This window comes from Rhinichthys klamathensis, unplaced genomic scaffold (genome assembly GCF_029890125.1).
Source record: "Rhinichthys klamathensis goyatoka isolate OS25496 unplaced genomic scaffold, OSU_Roscu_1.1 h1tg000103l_1, whole genome shotgun sequence".
Classification (NCBI taxonomy): Eukaryota; Metazoa; Chordata; class Actinopteri; order Cypriniformes; family Leuciscidae; genus Rhinichthys; species Rhinichthys klamathensis.
Genome location: NW_026606642.1, coordinates 4,040,191 through 4,057,562, shown reverse-complemented (window position 1 = coordinate 4,057,562; position 17,372 = coordinate 4,040,191). Strand labels below are relative to the sequence as shown.

The following is a 17,372-nucleotide window of genomic DNA, read 5'->3' as shown; positions in this document are numbered from 1 at the left end:
TTAATACCATCCAGCCCCCTCTACTGAAGGACAAACTGAAGGGGATGGGTGTGGACTTACAACTAATAACGTGGGTCACGGACTATCTTACTGAGAGATCACAGTACGTTCGGCTGAGAGACTGCACCTCTGAGAGCGTGGTCAGCAGCACAGGAGCACCACAGGGACAGTGCTCTCCCCGGTCTTGTTCACACTGTACACCTCCGGTTTTAAGTACAAATCGGAATTGTGTCACATGCAGAAGTGTTCGGACGACACTGCAATCGTGGGGTGTATTAAGAATGGAGATGCGGGGGGAGTATCGGTCACTGATTGATGAATTTGTGAGGTGGTGTAGCTTTAACCAACTACAGCTCAACACTACAAAAACGAAGGAGATGGTGGTCAACTTTCGGAGACCGAGGCCCCAACTGCAGCCTGTGTTTATTGAAGGTGACTGTGTGGAGGTGGTCCAGACCTATTAGGTCTGGAGCTGGACAACAGACTGGACTGGTCCAAAAACATTGATGCCCTATACAGGAAGGGACAGAGTAGACTATATTTTCTGAGAAGGTTGGGGACCTTCAATATCTGTCAGAAGCTACTGCAGATGTTTTATCAGACGGTCATCGCTAGCGTCCTCTTGCTGTGGTATGTTGGGGGAGCGGCATTAAAAGAAGGGAGGCCATGCGGCTGGATAAGCTGGTGAAGAAGGCTGGTTCTGTGAAGCTTGACTCTTTAACATCTGTGGCAGAGAGGAGGACCCTTAGCAAGTTTTCTTCTATCTTGGACAATGTCTTTCACCCACTGCACAATATCATTGTTAGACAGAAGAGCTCCTTCAGCGACAGGATGCTCTCTTTGTCCTGCTCCACAGACAGGCTGAGGAAGTCTTTTGTCCCTCAGGTGATACGGCTTTTTAACTCATCCCTTTGAGCAGGGCTTAATTTAATTTAATTTATTTAATTTAATTCTGTCTTGTCTTGTCTGTTTTTAATTAATTGCTGCTAATGGAAATTTGAATTTCCTTAACGGATGAATAAAGTATCCATCCATCCATCCATCCATCCATCCATCCAAATACCGAAGTCTATCATACGAAACCATGCAAATATAGGCTATAAGTCAGAACACCGGACATATTGTACGTGACGCAGTTCATTATCAACGCTTTATATAGCCTACTACATATTTATAATTTGTATTTCATAGTGGGTTTTTTTTGTGTGTGTGTGTTTTTGTTTTGATCGACCATGAAAATGCATAGCTATTAAATCTCGCTGTCAAGGCCAATGAAGCTATAACGTCGAACAATATTGTACGAGTATTGTTCAAATAAGTCCGAGTAAATGCTCAGTTTGGTAACTTACCTAGAAATATGGCATTAGTGTGCATACACTGAATGATTGTAAATGTTGAATGTCATTCGAGTTGCTTTTGGATAAAAACGTTTTCCACAAGATTCTAGATAAAAACATGTTACAGTATGTGACAGACTGAAAATAATATTTGGTATGGCATGTCAGAAAATATTTTATGGGTAAAATTCAGTTAACAATTGTTGGTTTTGTGAATGCACAGCTAGCTCATAGTTTACATAGCCCTTTGCAGATTATGCAAAATTTAAATAATCCTAACAAAATAAGAGGAATGATAATGTCACTATGATTTTGATATCCATTTTTTTTTATATCATATCCTTCAGAAGCTACGTAATAGATGTAAATGTTTTCAAAGAGACAAAATAAGGACAATTTACCCCATCAAATTTAAAAAAGTCAAAAATTAAATAATTCACTGCGGTTTCCCATTTTTTTTATTTGGCTTATATTTATTTGTTCATTTCTTCTCCAGGTGTGTCTGGTGTTGATACAGATGAAGTGTCAGTGTTGGAGGGATATTCAGTCACTCTAAACACTGGTGTTCAAACAAACCAACAAGAAAAGATTAGATGGTATTATAATAACATTCGCATCGCTCAAATCACTGGAGATCTCAGTAAAACCTGTACAGATGTTCAGTGTAATGAAGGCACTGAGAGATTCAGAGACAGACTGAAGCTGGATCATCAGACTGGATCTCTGACCATCACACACACCAGAAACACAGACTCTGGAGTTTACAAACTAAAGATAATCAGCAGCAGCAGCGACAGAGAGAAGATCTACAATGTTTCTGTTCATGGTGAGTCATTATGTTTAAAATCAAGTCTTGTCCATTTAAATCACATCATTATTGTGTTCAGTGATTTTTTTTCATTGACATTCAGAGTTTATAGTATGTATTTTACATGCTGTGGATAGATTTTGTACAAAAAAAACCCATTTAACTACAATTATAAAATGGATTATTCCGGTCCTTGACCATGATTGTCTGAGCCACGTTCAAAGCTTTTGTAAATGCTCTATAAACATGCATGTGGCCATGGTGCTTTAAAAAAAAAAAAATATATATATATATTTTTTTTTTTTTTTTTTTCATAAGTAATATTCAATTGATTTTGTGACAGCAGAGCAGCAGCGAGTATGTGAAGGTCACATGACAACCAGACACATTGTATGCTGATTTACTATAAAGGCTGCTCTGAAAAACTAACTAAGCAAGAAATATGTAAATATACGCTTAATTTGTACTAATATTTGGAGCAGCATCAGCATCAGATCTCGGCCTTTTTTTTACCCCCGGTGATAAGCGGAGACATAGTCAACGTGAAGGTCTTTGCGATTGGAATGTACAATACAGTATCCAACAACACCAACAACAGCACATGCGGTTGTACAGTAAGAATACAATGTACATGATGTATAGTGTCATTGCATCTGTTTGAACCGGCCAAACGAGCGAGTCATCTATAGTTTATCATTTCAAATAAAACTCTCTGTTCTTCTGCTGTTTGTTTGCACATTACATTATGAATCCAGACATATTACTCGGCTCACAATGATGATGAAAAACATGTTGTTGTATTTAGTTTGGCTCATAATTAATTGTTCATCTCTTCTTTATGTGTGTAGTTTAGTTCAATATGATTTAAGACAATTCATTTTTCCGTTGGTGAGATTTGTCAGTTTTGTTCTGATGATGTAATTTTCTCTCAATATAATCTCAGATCACCCTTCTATTGTTATCTGTTTAAAAAAAAAAAAAATGTTTAGTTTATTAACAATCCAAAACTTAGAGGACATGTAAAATGTTTCATGTAAAATGTTTTCATAATCACAAATGTGGATAAATGTACCTTTTCAGACTGAAAGTCAAGAGAGCCTGTTTTTCTGCTTTCATGTCCACAGTTCTCTCATGTTGTGTGTCTTTTACCCCCCAAAAAGATCCTCCAAGCATCTGTTGGTTTGTGTTTCAGGTGTTTCTGCTGCTGAACGATATGAAATTAAAAGAAAGACAGTGAAGGAAAGAGAATCTGTCACTTTATACACTGGTGTAATAAGAAAACTGAATGATTCAATAACGTGGTATTTTAATGAGATTCTCATAGCTGAAATCACTGGAGATCAGAGTAAGATCTGTACAGATGTTCAGTGTAAAGAGAGATTCAGAGACAGACTGAAGCTGGATCATCAGACTGGATCTCTGACCATCACACACACCAGAAACACAGACTCTGGAGAATATAAACTGCTGATCAACAACACCAGATTCAGCATCATTAAGATCTTCAGTGTTTCTGTCACTGGTGAGTCATTTAATTATTAAATTCATTTTACCCTAAACAATTTCAAAATAAAGTTTACTATATTTAAATCCAAACAGTAAATGTTTTCATTGTGGCCTGTTTAAAAAGTGAGTTTGGGCTCCATATGTACAGGAGTAAATGTCAGTCAAACTTATCCCCCTTATTTTTCAGGTAAGAACGAGAACCATTTGTATTAATGTGTCTGGCTTCCAGTGTCATTCTTCCAGTTATTTTTAGCTGTATAAAACAGCTCATTATGCTGCTTGATATTGAAAACTGGTGTTTCTAACCATATTATTTTAATGTACTGAGTTAAATAGAAACGTGGGTTTGTAGCGCAAACAGTTTTACAGTTACTTTTACTGCACTTTGATATTCTTCTCATTGATTCCCTATAGCGGGTAATAAATCAGAAGTCTCACACAGTCACAGAAAACACATTACTTCTGCGGTGAAAAATAAGGTGGATTGGTAGAGTTGATTATCAGTTGATCTCTAGTAATAATGAAATGGAATAATGTGTGTGTGTCTTTAGCTCCTTCAGATCCAGGTTCATCTTCAGCTGCTGTAAGAGTAATATGTGCTGCTGGTGCTGTTATCCTGCTCATGGCTGCGGCTGCTGGGATTTACTGTCTCCACAGATCAAAACAAACAGGCAAGTATTACATACAGCTGATCTTTCAAAATGTAATTGAGATGTATTTTACAAAAAGAATCTTTAAAAATATTAAAGTGTGTATTTTTATATTTACTGACCAATGTAAGGCCTTGTCCACACGGACATAACCGTGACCTTTTTTACGCGGTTTGGCCGTTCGTCCACACGGAAACGCAGTATCAGGTCACTGAAACCGAACATTTCAGGGTGAGGATTTTCAGAAACACCGGTTACAGTGTTGTCGTGTAGACAGTAAAACTGGGGTTTTTGCCTTGCAACGTCAGAGTGTGCGCCGTTATCCGCAGTGTTTGACGTCAGATTGTGCGCCGTTATCCGCCTACCGGAACCGGTAATCATTTTTGTTAGGCTTCTGATTAGCCAACGTTGCTTTACGGTTAGGGTTATATCGCCGCCTGCTGGTGTGGCATGCTCTTGACAGCGCTTGATATCGCGTTTTTGCGTTTTCATGTAGACGGAGATTTTTTTTTAAACCGAGCATGTGTGGACGGGATTTTTTTTTAAACGCAGTCAAAACTCCGGTTATAAAAATACCCGTGTCCGTGTGAACAAGGCCTGAAAGTACGTTGTTGTTGTTGTTTAAACAGGAAACTGGACACCGCGAGATGATCATCATCAGGTGAGATACTTTGTGCCCTGAATCTCTGACTGCAAAACACTGACTTTATAACAGATAGAGATCTGTAAGGGGTGTTTATCTGTTTGAAGTTTTCTGTCTGAAACAATGTGTGGTCTCATTCAGAAATCAACACAGAGAAAAAACAATAATTATTGATTTATTTAAAGGGGTAATTCACCGCTGGCAAAATGGGCTTTCAATAAAACCTTGTTGCCTATACACTAGAGAAAATGGAGGGAGAAGTCTGTTGTCTTCAGTTTTGCCAAATCGCCAGAAAATCTTAAATGACTGTTCAAAAAAACGGTTATGGATACGCTTACCGGAGTCAAATACCGCCTTGCTTTTGTAGGAAATACTTCTTACCAAACTTAGTAGTCATAATGGTATAGGGCTGCACGATTATTTGCAATTTACATGAAATCGCACTTAAATCAATTTGGCTTATCGTGATTATGAAATCGCTAAGGTTGTGATAATTTGTTATGTGCAGCTTGTCATTGATGTATGGCTCTGTAAACGCTGCTCCATCTAAAAGCACTGTGAGTTTGAGTCACTTATAACATGCATTTGAAAAAGCGACATGCGTCAAACATCTTTCCAAACATGAGAAGCATTTATGATTTCTTGTCAAACAAAAGACAACATTTAATAGCATGCTTTTACTCCAAACTCACTTCATAACGACAGATGAGGATCTTTCTGTGAGATGATGTGCTTCTTACACAGAATAAGGAAGCCGTGTGTTTATTAGTCATGTTTAATCAAAGCGTTTCAATCTTCTGTTTATTCAACTACAGGGATAGAATGATGTCCATAGGGATTTCCTTGAATGATGTGTGTAATCTACTTCTTTGGCGGGGTATATTTGGCGTGTGTGTGTGAGAGAGCACCCTGTGGGGTTCAGATGGAGCAGCATTTACTACCGATCAGCTGCTAAACTGACAAACTGTGTATAAAATAATTGCAGCCTTTGCCAAATCGAGTGCGGTTTCATTGCGATTAATCGTGCATCCCTATAATGGTGTCGACTTGTATCGTTCAAGGGTGCAAGAATTCAAAGAGTAAACGTTTAGCGGTAATTATTGCTGGTTTCCAGTGAAAGATCCAGCCCGTTGTAGGAAGCGGCTAAAGCAGGGAACGGGAATGTTGGTCCTGGAGAGCAGGGATGGGAAACATCGGTCCTTAAAATAAGTTTAGTTGGAGCTACACTCTGCAGGACAGCGGCCCTTCAGGACCGACGTTCCCCATCCCTGGACTAAAGAATTGTAAATATGATTGACCACAAACACTGTGTTTAAGGCCAAACGGAGGGGAAAAACTAGTCTCGGGTAGGCAGACTGACGGCAGAAGGTCTGGACTCTATATTGTAGCTTTTCTTGGCCAAGGATCGTCAAATAGGATGTTTGACTGACATGTACTATAACGCAACCAATCACAGTTCGTTTTGATTCCGTGTCATGTTTAGGGGCGTGACAATATAATGTCGATGTTCCTACAATAACTGACCGGCATGCATCTAATAAATGATTCTTTTAAGGACAATGGTGCTGCCACGTCTGAGGCTGAAACTGAAAACTTTAAGCCCGAAGTAATACGGCATCACGTACAAGTAAGCTGTTGCCATAGTGTTAAATTATACCATAATGCTGTTTAAAGAGTAGACAAAACTGTTTCCAGTGATAAACCTACCCCCAGCGTTTCTCAAAGTGTGGGGCGCGCCCCACTGGTGGGGAATAGAAACATGACAAGTGGGGCGCGACAAACGGGAGAAAATGTGGTAATTTTTGTGCCCAACCCATCACTATTAATTCCTTTATTTATTGAGCATAAACTCAAAACAAAACAACGACACATTTAAATGTAAGCATTACTTAACCTTTTCACACGTAAGTTTAAAAGTTTTTAGAGGCGCCCGTTATTTAGATCGTATCCCTTTATGGGTTCCATGCAGGGATGGAAATTAACTTTTTTGTCCACCGGCCACTGTGGCTGGTGGATTTCAAAATCTACCAGCCACTCAATGTTTTTACCAGCCACTTTCTTGTTTTTAACCGACAATGTGTAACTCCATGTGAAAATTAATACTACAAGAATACTTAAGCAGTTTATTTAATCTCAAGTCTCAATGAAATACTGACATTTTCTCTTTCTCTCACCCTCGGCCTCATCCACCTAATCTGTCATTTATTTTTGTTTTGATGATAAATTGAGCCAGCCTCCAAAAGTAATTAACCTGTCCTGTGATTTTTTTTTTCGCTCACACAACACTCTCCAGACACGGATTTATGAGCTATGTTGGTTGCCTTTACATTAGAATAATATTTAATATAATCTAGATATGAAATGGAATAAATAGCATTCAATACAAAATGAATGTCTCATATATTGAAATCAAGTTTTATGTGATCAAATATTTGCTTTGTTGTGCATTTGAACCACATCAGGCATTTAGTACGAAATAATTTATTGAAGCATCCAGATACTTCACCACGTGACAGCAGCTAGGCTCCTGATTGGTTAACGCGGCGCGAATTGACGCTAAAGTTCAGATTTTTCAACTCGGGCGGTAGACGCGAATTCGCGTCAAACGCGTGAATGCACAAAAGCACTCAATAAAATCATGCGCGCGGAACGCGTCAGACGCTCGAACTTGCCGCGCGAATGAGGCGTATTCGCCTCTACCACGGCGCGCTCTACACCTCATTCGCGCCGCAGGAATTTTTTACGCGCGTAACGCGTCTTTGCATTGATTTTACATGATCCAAATCACTCGCGCCAGACGCTCTATTCTCGTCTGGTGTGAACGCACCATGATGTGTTCTCTGCAGACCTCTACGCCTGCGATGTAACGCCACATTTTGTTTGAAGGTGTGCCTCCTCTAAAAGTGTCCGCCGTCCGGGTGAAACAGTATGCTATTTTTATTTACCCGCCACGGTGGCCGGTAGGTGAAGCGAGTTTACCCGCCGCAACACAAAATCACCCGCATTTGGCTGGTGGCGGGTGCTAATTTCCATCCCTGGTTCCATGGTGACCTGTCATTGCTTGTCACACCGCAGCCACAATAGCGCTGAATGACTGATTATCTGCTTTTATTTCACAAATTTGTTGGCTATAGCAGGAAATATCTGATATTCCAATTGTCAAATATGAGCAAGTGGATGTGTTTTGTTGTTTAAACACCTTAGTTGAGATATACGCGATCTCTATGTAGCTGCTACGCGATGAAGAAACGGATCTGTTGGATTTAACAAACGTCAATTTATCCACTTCTCCCGAAATAGCCTACATGAAAGTAAGTGGCCGGTGAACTGGGAGAAGCATAGAGTAAACTTGAAAGTTACTTACACAATGTGTATTTGATATGAATAATACGTGTCGTCTAATTATAATGGAAATAATTATTATTGCCGCTTCCATAGACATAAGTGTGTATTTGACAAACTCTAAATGTATTGCTTTTTTAGTAACTTACTTATGTGAATTTAAATGTCTGAAACCTAAAATAAACATTATGTGGTTGAAAGGGGTAGACTGGGTACAGTTGAGACACTTTTTGCGTTTAGATTTTTCACACAAAAATAGATGCTGAAAAGACGTGAATTTCCACATGATATGCCACATGACATTTCATGAGCTTGTAGACTAAGATATTATCAATCAATATTACTCATAAGTAGTTAATATTTTACACAATTAGCTCATAAAAATAAGGTGCTTTTTGTCTCAACATTGTCTCAACTGTACCCATATGTGGTACAGTTGAGACAGTACCATGGTACAGTTGAGACACCCATTTTTAATGATGTAAAGGTAACTAAACGTTCATTAAAAATATAATAAATAAAGACAAATAAAAAAATAACAATTGGGCAACATGTTTGTTTATTCATCCATTCAAATTCATTAATGTTATTTGAATTAGCACTGGTTAAATTTTATAAAACAGAAACAATATATTTTATATATTCATTAATAATACACAGTTTAATTATCACAAATACCAATTTTTTTTTTCATTTGCAGCTTATGCTGGCTAATTATGACATTTAACCTGTTATCAAAACACTGAACAACTAAACAGTGTGTTTCCTAATAGAACTCTATCGCGGGTACAGTTAAGACAGTGTGTCTCAACTGTACCCTGATGGCCACCTCGCGCATTTCTCTAGATTTTGCAATGACCATGCCTGAAACAATCCCATGAAATATACCCGTTTTTAGGGCACAGAATAACGTTTGTGATTATACCAGTTACGTTTAACAGTCACATAAGGATAATAAGCTATTCATTGTGGAGTGTGCATGGTGAAGTGAACGTCTTACCTTAAAAAAAAAACTTTTGCCGATATCTTCGGAGCGGAGATGCGTCCATTGATCAAATTTCCCACGATCAAAGAGGACACTAATACGCATGTGCACAGCAAAAATCACAACTTGTGCTGGCTGCGCATGCAAGTTATTTAAGGTGTCTCAACTGTACCTATGTCTCAACTGTACCCAGTCTACCTACTGAATAGTTGTGATGTCAAGCGGTGAGCAATCTCCGTCTCTGGCTCAGAAAATATGTGTAGCCTACTACAAAACAGGCTCATTGCAGACACTAAATTAGTTAATCACTTAATTTTGAACTTTCAAAATGCACCAGATTTATGCATTTATCTTTAAAACGTACAAACTTTTCTTCCAGGGGAGCATGCCCCCGGACCCCCTTAGGGCACGCACAAAATACTGTGGGAAACACAGTAACAATATGATAGTCTTCGAAAAATACAAAATACAATTATAATAATAAAAATACCTAAAATACGTACATTATTAGGATTTTACCACCTCCGCCTCGTTTTGAGCCAGGAAAAACCCTAACATTTTGTTGGGGCGATTGCATGGGGACAGGTGGGGCACGAACCCTTCCCTATCTTCAAAGTGGGGAATGGCAGAAAAAGTTTGAGAAACACTGCCTTACAGTAACTGATCTGTTAATAACCCTCTGACAATCCGACTGTCGATGGGCGCAGATACAAACATCCGGAAGAACAATCTGTAGTTTTCACTAAAGGCCTGGAGCTGTCAAAAGCGACTTTTGCTGACAAATAAACATGAATTTCTCAGTCCAGGTAACATGGAGAACGAGTAAACTTTGTTCATTTACACACACTACCGTCATTAAAACAATACAAATCAGGTTAAAAATCAGCAAAGTTACACTTTAAGAGAGCGCTGATCTGTTTTACTTCAGAATGAAGAACAGGGTCTTCAGCAAACGTCAGAGAGAAAAACACTGTTTGGTGTTTGTGCAACTAAATCATCAATCCTGATCATCTGCTTTACCTTCTGTGAATCTGTTTCTATCTTTCAGGAGAATGGTGTCCCTTCAACCGACTGGCAATCCACAGGCGGGTGCTGCTAACGGGACGTCCACTGGTCAGACTGATGGGCCACTGATTGCAGCTGATAAGGAGATTCCACAGTAACATTATTATTTTAATAGCACATTATAGAACATTAAGAGAGTTGAGAAAGTTAAGAAAAAGGAAATGGAAGAAGATTATCTGACTTTCAGCAAAATAATGCCATGAATCCACATTAGTTTACTCTTTCGGAAAGTCATCGAAACGTTATCGTGGAGAACTGTGGAAATGGTAAAAGGGTCCATTAATTTTGTTCAGAACAAAATTTTAGCACATGTGCATTCAAAAGGAGAAAGTCGCCATGATAATCACCGGAGCTCCCTCAAGTATAATTGCCGTGTTTGCCTTGATAACAAACCAAAAAAAAAAAAAAAAAGCTAACAAACATTTTAGAAGAGCTTAAGAAGAGCATGGGTTTACTAAATTATCATCCATCACCAGTTCATAAGATGCAAGACATATGTAATTTGTTATTAATCGTATGTTTGTTTGTTTTTTTCCTATTGATACAAGCATTTCAGATCTACACTACCCTTTTCAGTCTGATGAAAATTAGATTGATGGGGGGTTTACATGAAGGCTTGTCAATCCATCTGAGCCATCAGTCCGATTACTAACAGATCATTTGGGTGCATGTAAACGTGATCTTGACATATCATCTGTTTTGTTTACATTCATTTATAACTGGCTGGAAAAATAAAGATGCAAGTGCTCTTCATTGACTATACGTGCAAATGAGCATTTTAATGCAATTCAATCTCTATACTATTGACACTGTAGAATGCCTGATTATGTAACAATTTGTACAATTTTAGCAATGTCATCTAGGCTACACTATCATCAGGGAATGTTAATCTCAGACCTCAGCTAATGTTCTGGAAAGGTTCTCTCAGGGTTATTCCAGTAATGGTAATAGAATGATTGTTCTCCAAATGTTTGCACAAAAACGTCATTATCATTCGTGGAACAGCTCATTTAACCACATCTCTTGTTCAACCAGCTTTGTTAACTCTAAACTTGCTTTTTTTTACCAGGAATACTTGAAAAAATATACATTTCACACTGATGTTTGAATGCCTGGTTAACAAAGTTTTGTGTTTAAAAAAAGGAGTTGATCCATGAAATCTTACCATTGTGTCAAACTCTGAATCTCAGGAACTGAACCTGTAAAAACTGCACTTGAAATACATGAATTGTGCTACCAAAAAAAAAAAAAAGGCAAATATGTGATTATGTATTGTGTATTGTATTTTTATATACACCCCTTAACTGTTAATGGCTGCTGTGCAAGCATTTTAATGGTGTTAAGCATCTGAATGATGTTCATGGTAAAACAATATTGTTATTATAGATTTCATGTATTCATACATGTTGAAATGTGTAAAAGTGAATGTTTTTCTTTGTTACAAAAATTGTAAAGTGTGTCATTCTGCCGTTTGTAAGCATTGCTTAATAGTTTTTTACAGTAAGTTCTTGTATTTGATGTGAGGAAGATGGAGACCTGTGGGGCGTTCAAGGTAAAGACTGTGACATTATCTCTCTATTTTCCTCCATTTTGTCTGTTTCAATTCTTAACTTTTTTCAGTTTGATTTTATAATTTAATTATGTTTCCTTGATGTGTTTGTATTGTAGAATATTATCACTGTGTGATGGAAATGATCATCTGCACTGGACTGGTCAGTTCGGTCTCTACCGCCACATTTCCTGAAAAGCTGCTTAGAGAAGTTAGAACAGGTAAAGTATGTTTGACTTGTTTTAAACATCTGTCTGAACTATGGAAATATTTCTAATCGTGCAAATCTTACTCTCTTTCACAGGTTTATATTGTTTTCTTTACTAAAATTATATTGCATTAGCCAAGAAAAAAGTGTATTTAATTTGAGTATGTAAACACATTTTCTAAGAATGGAAATAAACTTGAAATATCTCTGTTTATGTGATTAGATGGTTTTATGTGTGAGGTTTTTTTTTATTATTATTATTAAACATAATCCACTTTCCAAGAACTACAGTTTGTGTGTGTGTGTGTGTGTGCACTTGGATGGGTGAAATGCAGCACAAATTCCCATTCTTGGCTACTTGTCACTTTCACTTTCACTTTCAGACCACAGGATGAACAGCACCCCCTGCTGGACTCACTGACACCTCTTCCAGCAGCAACCTGGTTTTCCCATGAGGTTTCCGAACAAGGCTCAACCCTGCTTAGATTCAGTGGGTGTACAGGCGAAAGCTTCAGGCGTCCCATATACTGTACGTCTGGGCCAGAACTTTACAGACATAGATCAGCATGATTGCCTTTTACATGTTGTTTATTGCCATTTAGTTGCTAATCTCAAACTATGTTGTGAAAAATAAGGAATAACTGACAACTGGCCATCGAATTTTTTTAGAAAAATAATCCACAGTTTTGCACACGCAATGGTAATGCCCGGCCAGTTTCTGTGAACAGTAAACCCCGCCTCCTTCAAAATTATTGGCTAACCATTTTGGCATTGACGAGCGCTGTGACCGCTGCACTGAGCTTGAGCGTGCTAAACAGATTGAGTATGACTCGTTCAGCGATCGGATAGCCTGTAGGCCTACATTTACTATTATTAATTTTTATATTTTCACGTAGGCGTAGCAACGACTCACAATGTAGCCTACAGCAGAGAAGAATAGTCATGACGCTTTCAAATGACCATGTAAACGCCTGAGATCTATGCTGGTTTATAAACACCATGGCGCCTTTTAGCAGATCATCAATATCATACAAGTGATTAAGGAAGTTAAGAATCAGTCAAAAATATCAGCAAACCCAATAGGCTATCAGCCTACTAGTAATGATGATATTGATATATTCAGGTCTGTCTTCAGGTTCTATAGCAGGAACGTGTTGTTGTTCTGCTGGTCTACTTCTCTGATTAGCTACTATCACTGTAGAAACTACACAAGCAAGCAGGACAGATAGAAAGCATTACATAAGGAATCATTGGCTGTTGAAGTATAGGCTATTAGAAATATAATGCAGTGGCCGTAAAATAATTGCACCGACCAATCAGAATCAAGCATTCAAGCCCTGTAGTATAAAGCTGATATATTCTATGCTTAACTATTATTAACAGGTAATAGGAGGAAGTGCAACGATCAGGTAATGTGTGTTATTATTAGTCCTTCAGCAGCTCCTCTATGAGAACTGAACAGCATGACAACATGTTATAGCGCACTCTATTGGTGAAAAGAGCGCTGTTCTAGAGACTCCACAGCGATGATGTGATGTGCTTGTGTTACATTTGCCAGCATTGTTTGTGTGTGTGTAAAAATGTAAGGGGATAGAATATACAGTTTGTACAGTATAAAAACCATTACATCTATGGAGAGTCCCCACAAAGATAGCCTAAACCAGACATGGTCCATATGTTTAATAATTAAAGTTATATATATTTCCATATCAGGGCCGTGCACAGACCTTTTGAGGGGCATGTGCTGAAACTGAAAAAGGGCACCCCCCTCCCTTTTTTTTATATCAAGATTATTTAGTAAGCCTACATTAAAGGAGGAAATGGTCTCATCTTCATGACAAATTCAATAAAAAAAAATAGTCTCAAAAGCTTTAGATTTATTCACTATTAATAACCGTAATAATAATATAGATAATATAGATATACAGGGTTTCAGGGCTTCTTTAAACCTAATTACAACAGCACCCTTCTGTGAGCCATGCTTTAAAATAAAAAAATTATTAAAAAAATTATAAAATAGTGTGAAAAGTACAGTTGCAGTGAAAAGCATTTCTGAAGGATCATGTGACACTGCAGAGTACTGAACTAAAGATGCTGAAAATTCAGCTTTGACCACAGAAATAAATTACATTTTAAAATATATTCAAATAGAAAAGTTATTTTAAATTATAAAAATATTTCACAATATTACTGGTTTTGCTTATTTTGGATCAAATAAATTAAGCCTTGGAATGAATTAAATCACGAATTACATTGTGCATGATAAAATATAAAGATTTCACAGTGATCTTCTGTAATGTTTTTTTTTTTTTTTTTTTTTTTTTTTTTACTACTACAACATTTCTGTAGTAAAACCATGTTTAACTACATTTATACATCTGAGGACGACCGGAGAGTATAGAATAGGCCTACTGTAGATTCAAAAATTAGATAGCGAATACGTGCATATTAACAGACTTGAATTAACCATAATTTAATTATTACCATAACATTAAATGTTAAATGATTAAATGTTAATAAATTAAGTGTATCAGCAATCATAAATCAAAGAACACATTTCTTAGAAATATACACTCACCGGCCACTTTATTAGGTACCCCATGCTAGTAACGGGTTGGACCCCCTTTTGCCTTCAGAACTGCCTCAATTCTTCGTGGCATAGATTCAACAAGGTGCTGGAAGCATTCCTCAGGGAGTTTGGTCCATATTGACATAATGGCATCACACAGTTGCTGCAGATTTGTCGGCTGCACATCCATGATGCGAATCTCCCGTTCCACCACATCCCAAAGATGCTCTATTGGATTGAGATCTGGTGACTGTGGAGGCCATTTTAGTACAGTGAACTCATTGTCATGTTCAAGAAAACCAATTTGAAATGATTCGAGCTTTGTGCCATGGTGCATTATCCTGCTGGAAGTAGCCATCAGAGGATGGGTACATGGTGGCCATAAAGGGATGGACATGGTCAGAAACAATGCTCAGGTAGGCCGTGGCATTTAAACGTTGCCCAATTGGCACTAAGGGGCCTAAAGTGTGCCAAGAAAACATCCCCCACACCATTACACCACCACCACCAGCCTGCTCAGTGGTAACAAGGCATGATGGATCCATGTTCTCATTCTGTTTACGCCAAATTCTGACTCTACCATCTGAATGTCTCAACAGAAATCGAGACTCATCAGACCAGGCAACATTTTTCCAGTCTTCAACTGTCCAATTTTGGTGAGCTCTTGCAAATTGTAGCCTCTTTTTCCTATTTGTAGTGGAGATGAGTGGTACCCGGTGGGGTCTTCTGCTGTTGTAGCCCATCTGCCTCAAAGTTCGACGTACTGTGCGTTCAGAGATGCTCTTCTGCCCACCTTGGTTGTAACGGGTGGTTATTTGAGTCACTGTTGCCCTTCTATCAGCTCGAACCAGTCTGGCCATTCTCCTCTGACCTCTGGCATCAACAAGGCATTTCCGCCCACAGAACTGCCGCTCACTGGATGTTTTTTCTTTTTCGGACCATTCTCTGTAAACCCTAGAGATGGTTGTGCGTGAAAATCCCAGTACATTAGCAGTTTCTGAAATACTCAGACCAGCCCTTCTGGCACCAACAATCATGCCACGTTCAAAGTCACTCAAATCACCTTTCTTCCCCATACTGATGCTCGGTTTGAACTGCAGGAGATTGTCTTGACCATGTCTACATGCCTAAATGCACTGAGTTGCCGCCATGTGATTGGCTGCTTAGAAATTAAGTGTTAACGAGCAGTTGGACAGGTGTACCTAATAAAGTGGCCGGTGAGTGTATGTTACCTCGGTGACGAGGATCACTCGTCGCTTTGTGTAGTTCCAGTACGAACAGCGCGGGGGCGCACCTGTGATTATGATTCTCCAATGGAACGGCGCCGGCGGCATCATTCCATTTTCATCAACAGCTTACCAACTAGATTGTTATAGCTATATAGGCGCTCAGTTTTTCCTGTTGTAAAATACATTTGGTCAAAATCGCATTTTATACAAAATGAAATGCTACTGTCTGTATGCACAGGCTATTTAAGTGTAGGCTATGAATTGGCTATGACTGTGGCAAATGCTAGCATAGCACTCTCTCTCAGGTCCCACATATCTTAGTCAGACATCAAATAAATAAAATATGCGCTTTTATAGACAACGTGTTTAGTACTTATTCAAACAACAAGATCTTTGTTTACCCTTGCAAAACTTCGTTCAGCTGCTGTCTGCTGTGCGGCCGCTGCGGAGCTTCAGTTCATTCAGTCACGATAGAGAGGGCGGAGTTATCAGCTTTACTGACCGTTTAAGATCGAACAAGATTTACACAAGCTCTTTTTAAAATCTTTCATTGGCTAAATATTTTTTAAACGGACAGATAGACGTAAAGGGTGACCAATAGCATTTATTTATATATATATATATATAATAAAAAAAACACCACCACCAAAAAAAAAGGGCACTTCGGCAAAAAGGGCATGTGCTATGCACAGGTTGAGCCCTACCTGTGCACGTGCCTGTTCCATATGTCAAGTCAAGTCAAGTCACCTTTATTTATATAGCGCTTTTTACAATACAGATTGTATCAAAGCGCTTCACAGTGATAACATGAAAACAATATAACAAAAACAATATAACAATATAACAAAGTTTGTTTCTAAAAGAAATTGCGTCAACGTCCACCTTAAGTAAGGCAGATCAATAATATTATTGAATATTAAATGTTAAATGTCCCCAACTAAGCAAGCCAAAAGCCAAGGCAACAGTGGCAAGGAACCAAAACTCCATCAGGTGACAGAATGGAGAAAAAAACCTTGGGAGAAACCAGACTCAGTCGGGGGGCCAGTTCTCCTCTGGCCAACGAAGGAACAGTGCATGATTCGGGCAGCATTACAAGTCAGATTGGATCGGAACATTTAGAGTATTTTTTGGAAGTCCAAGTATGCACGCCGGTCTTAAGACGAGTTGTTGAGGATCAGTGCCGTCCACCATAGAGAGTCCATATCGCCCGTGTTGAGTCGTCACTTCATAGGCTTTGTGATTGGAGCATCTGAAGTCTCCGTGAGAGGCTGGATACAAACTGGAGCTGACGAACGCCATTTTCTCGGGACTCGCGTCCCGAGATAACAGCAGAAAAGCAAAGGGAAAATAATTAGCGTAGCTGCTGTTCATAATGATGATTTCCATAACACAGGCGTAAAAGACAAAACATGAAGACAGTTACTCTTGCGTCCCAAAATCACCCCCCTCCGTCCCCCACTCAACTCAGCCCAGCTTACTGA

The 17,372-nt window shown here is 38.6% G+C and overlaps 1 protein-coding gene across 1 annotated transcript in view; it reads left to right on the top strand.

Annotated features, from left to right (window-relative positions):
• The window catches only part of LOC130087017 (uncharacterized), a 96,118-nt gene extending 91,665 nt beyond the window's left edge, over positions 1-4,453 (top strand). Inside the window, exons 2-4 of the mRNA XM_056253219.1 lie at positions 1,834-2,163; positions 3,338-3,667; positions 4,203-4,453. Of these exons, the coding sequence (XP_056109194.1) occupies positions 1,834-2,163; positions 3,338-3,667; positions 4,203-4,453 (911 nt within the window). The remainder of the gene's footprint in view (positions 1-1,833; positions 2,164-3,337; positions 3,668-4,202) is intronic.
• Positions 4,454-17,372: the final 12,919 nt, after the last annotated feature.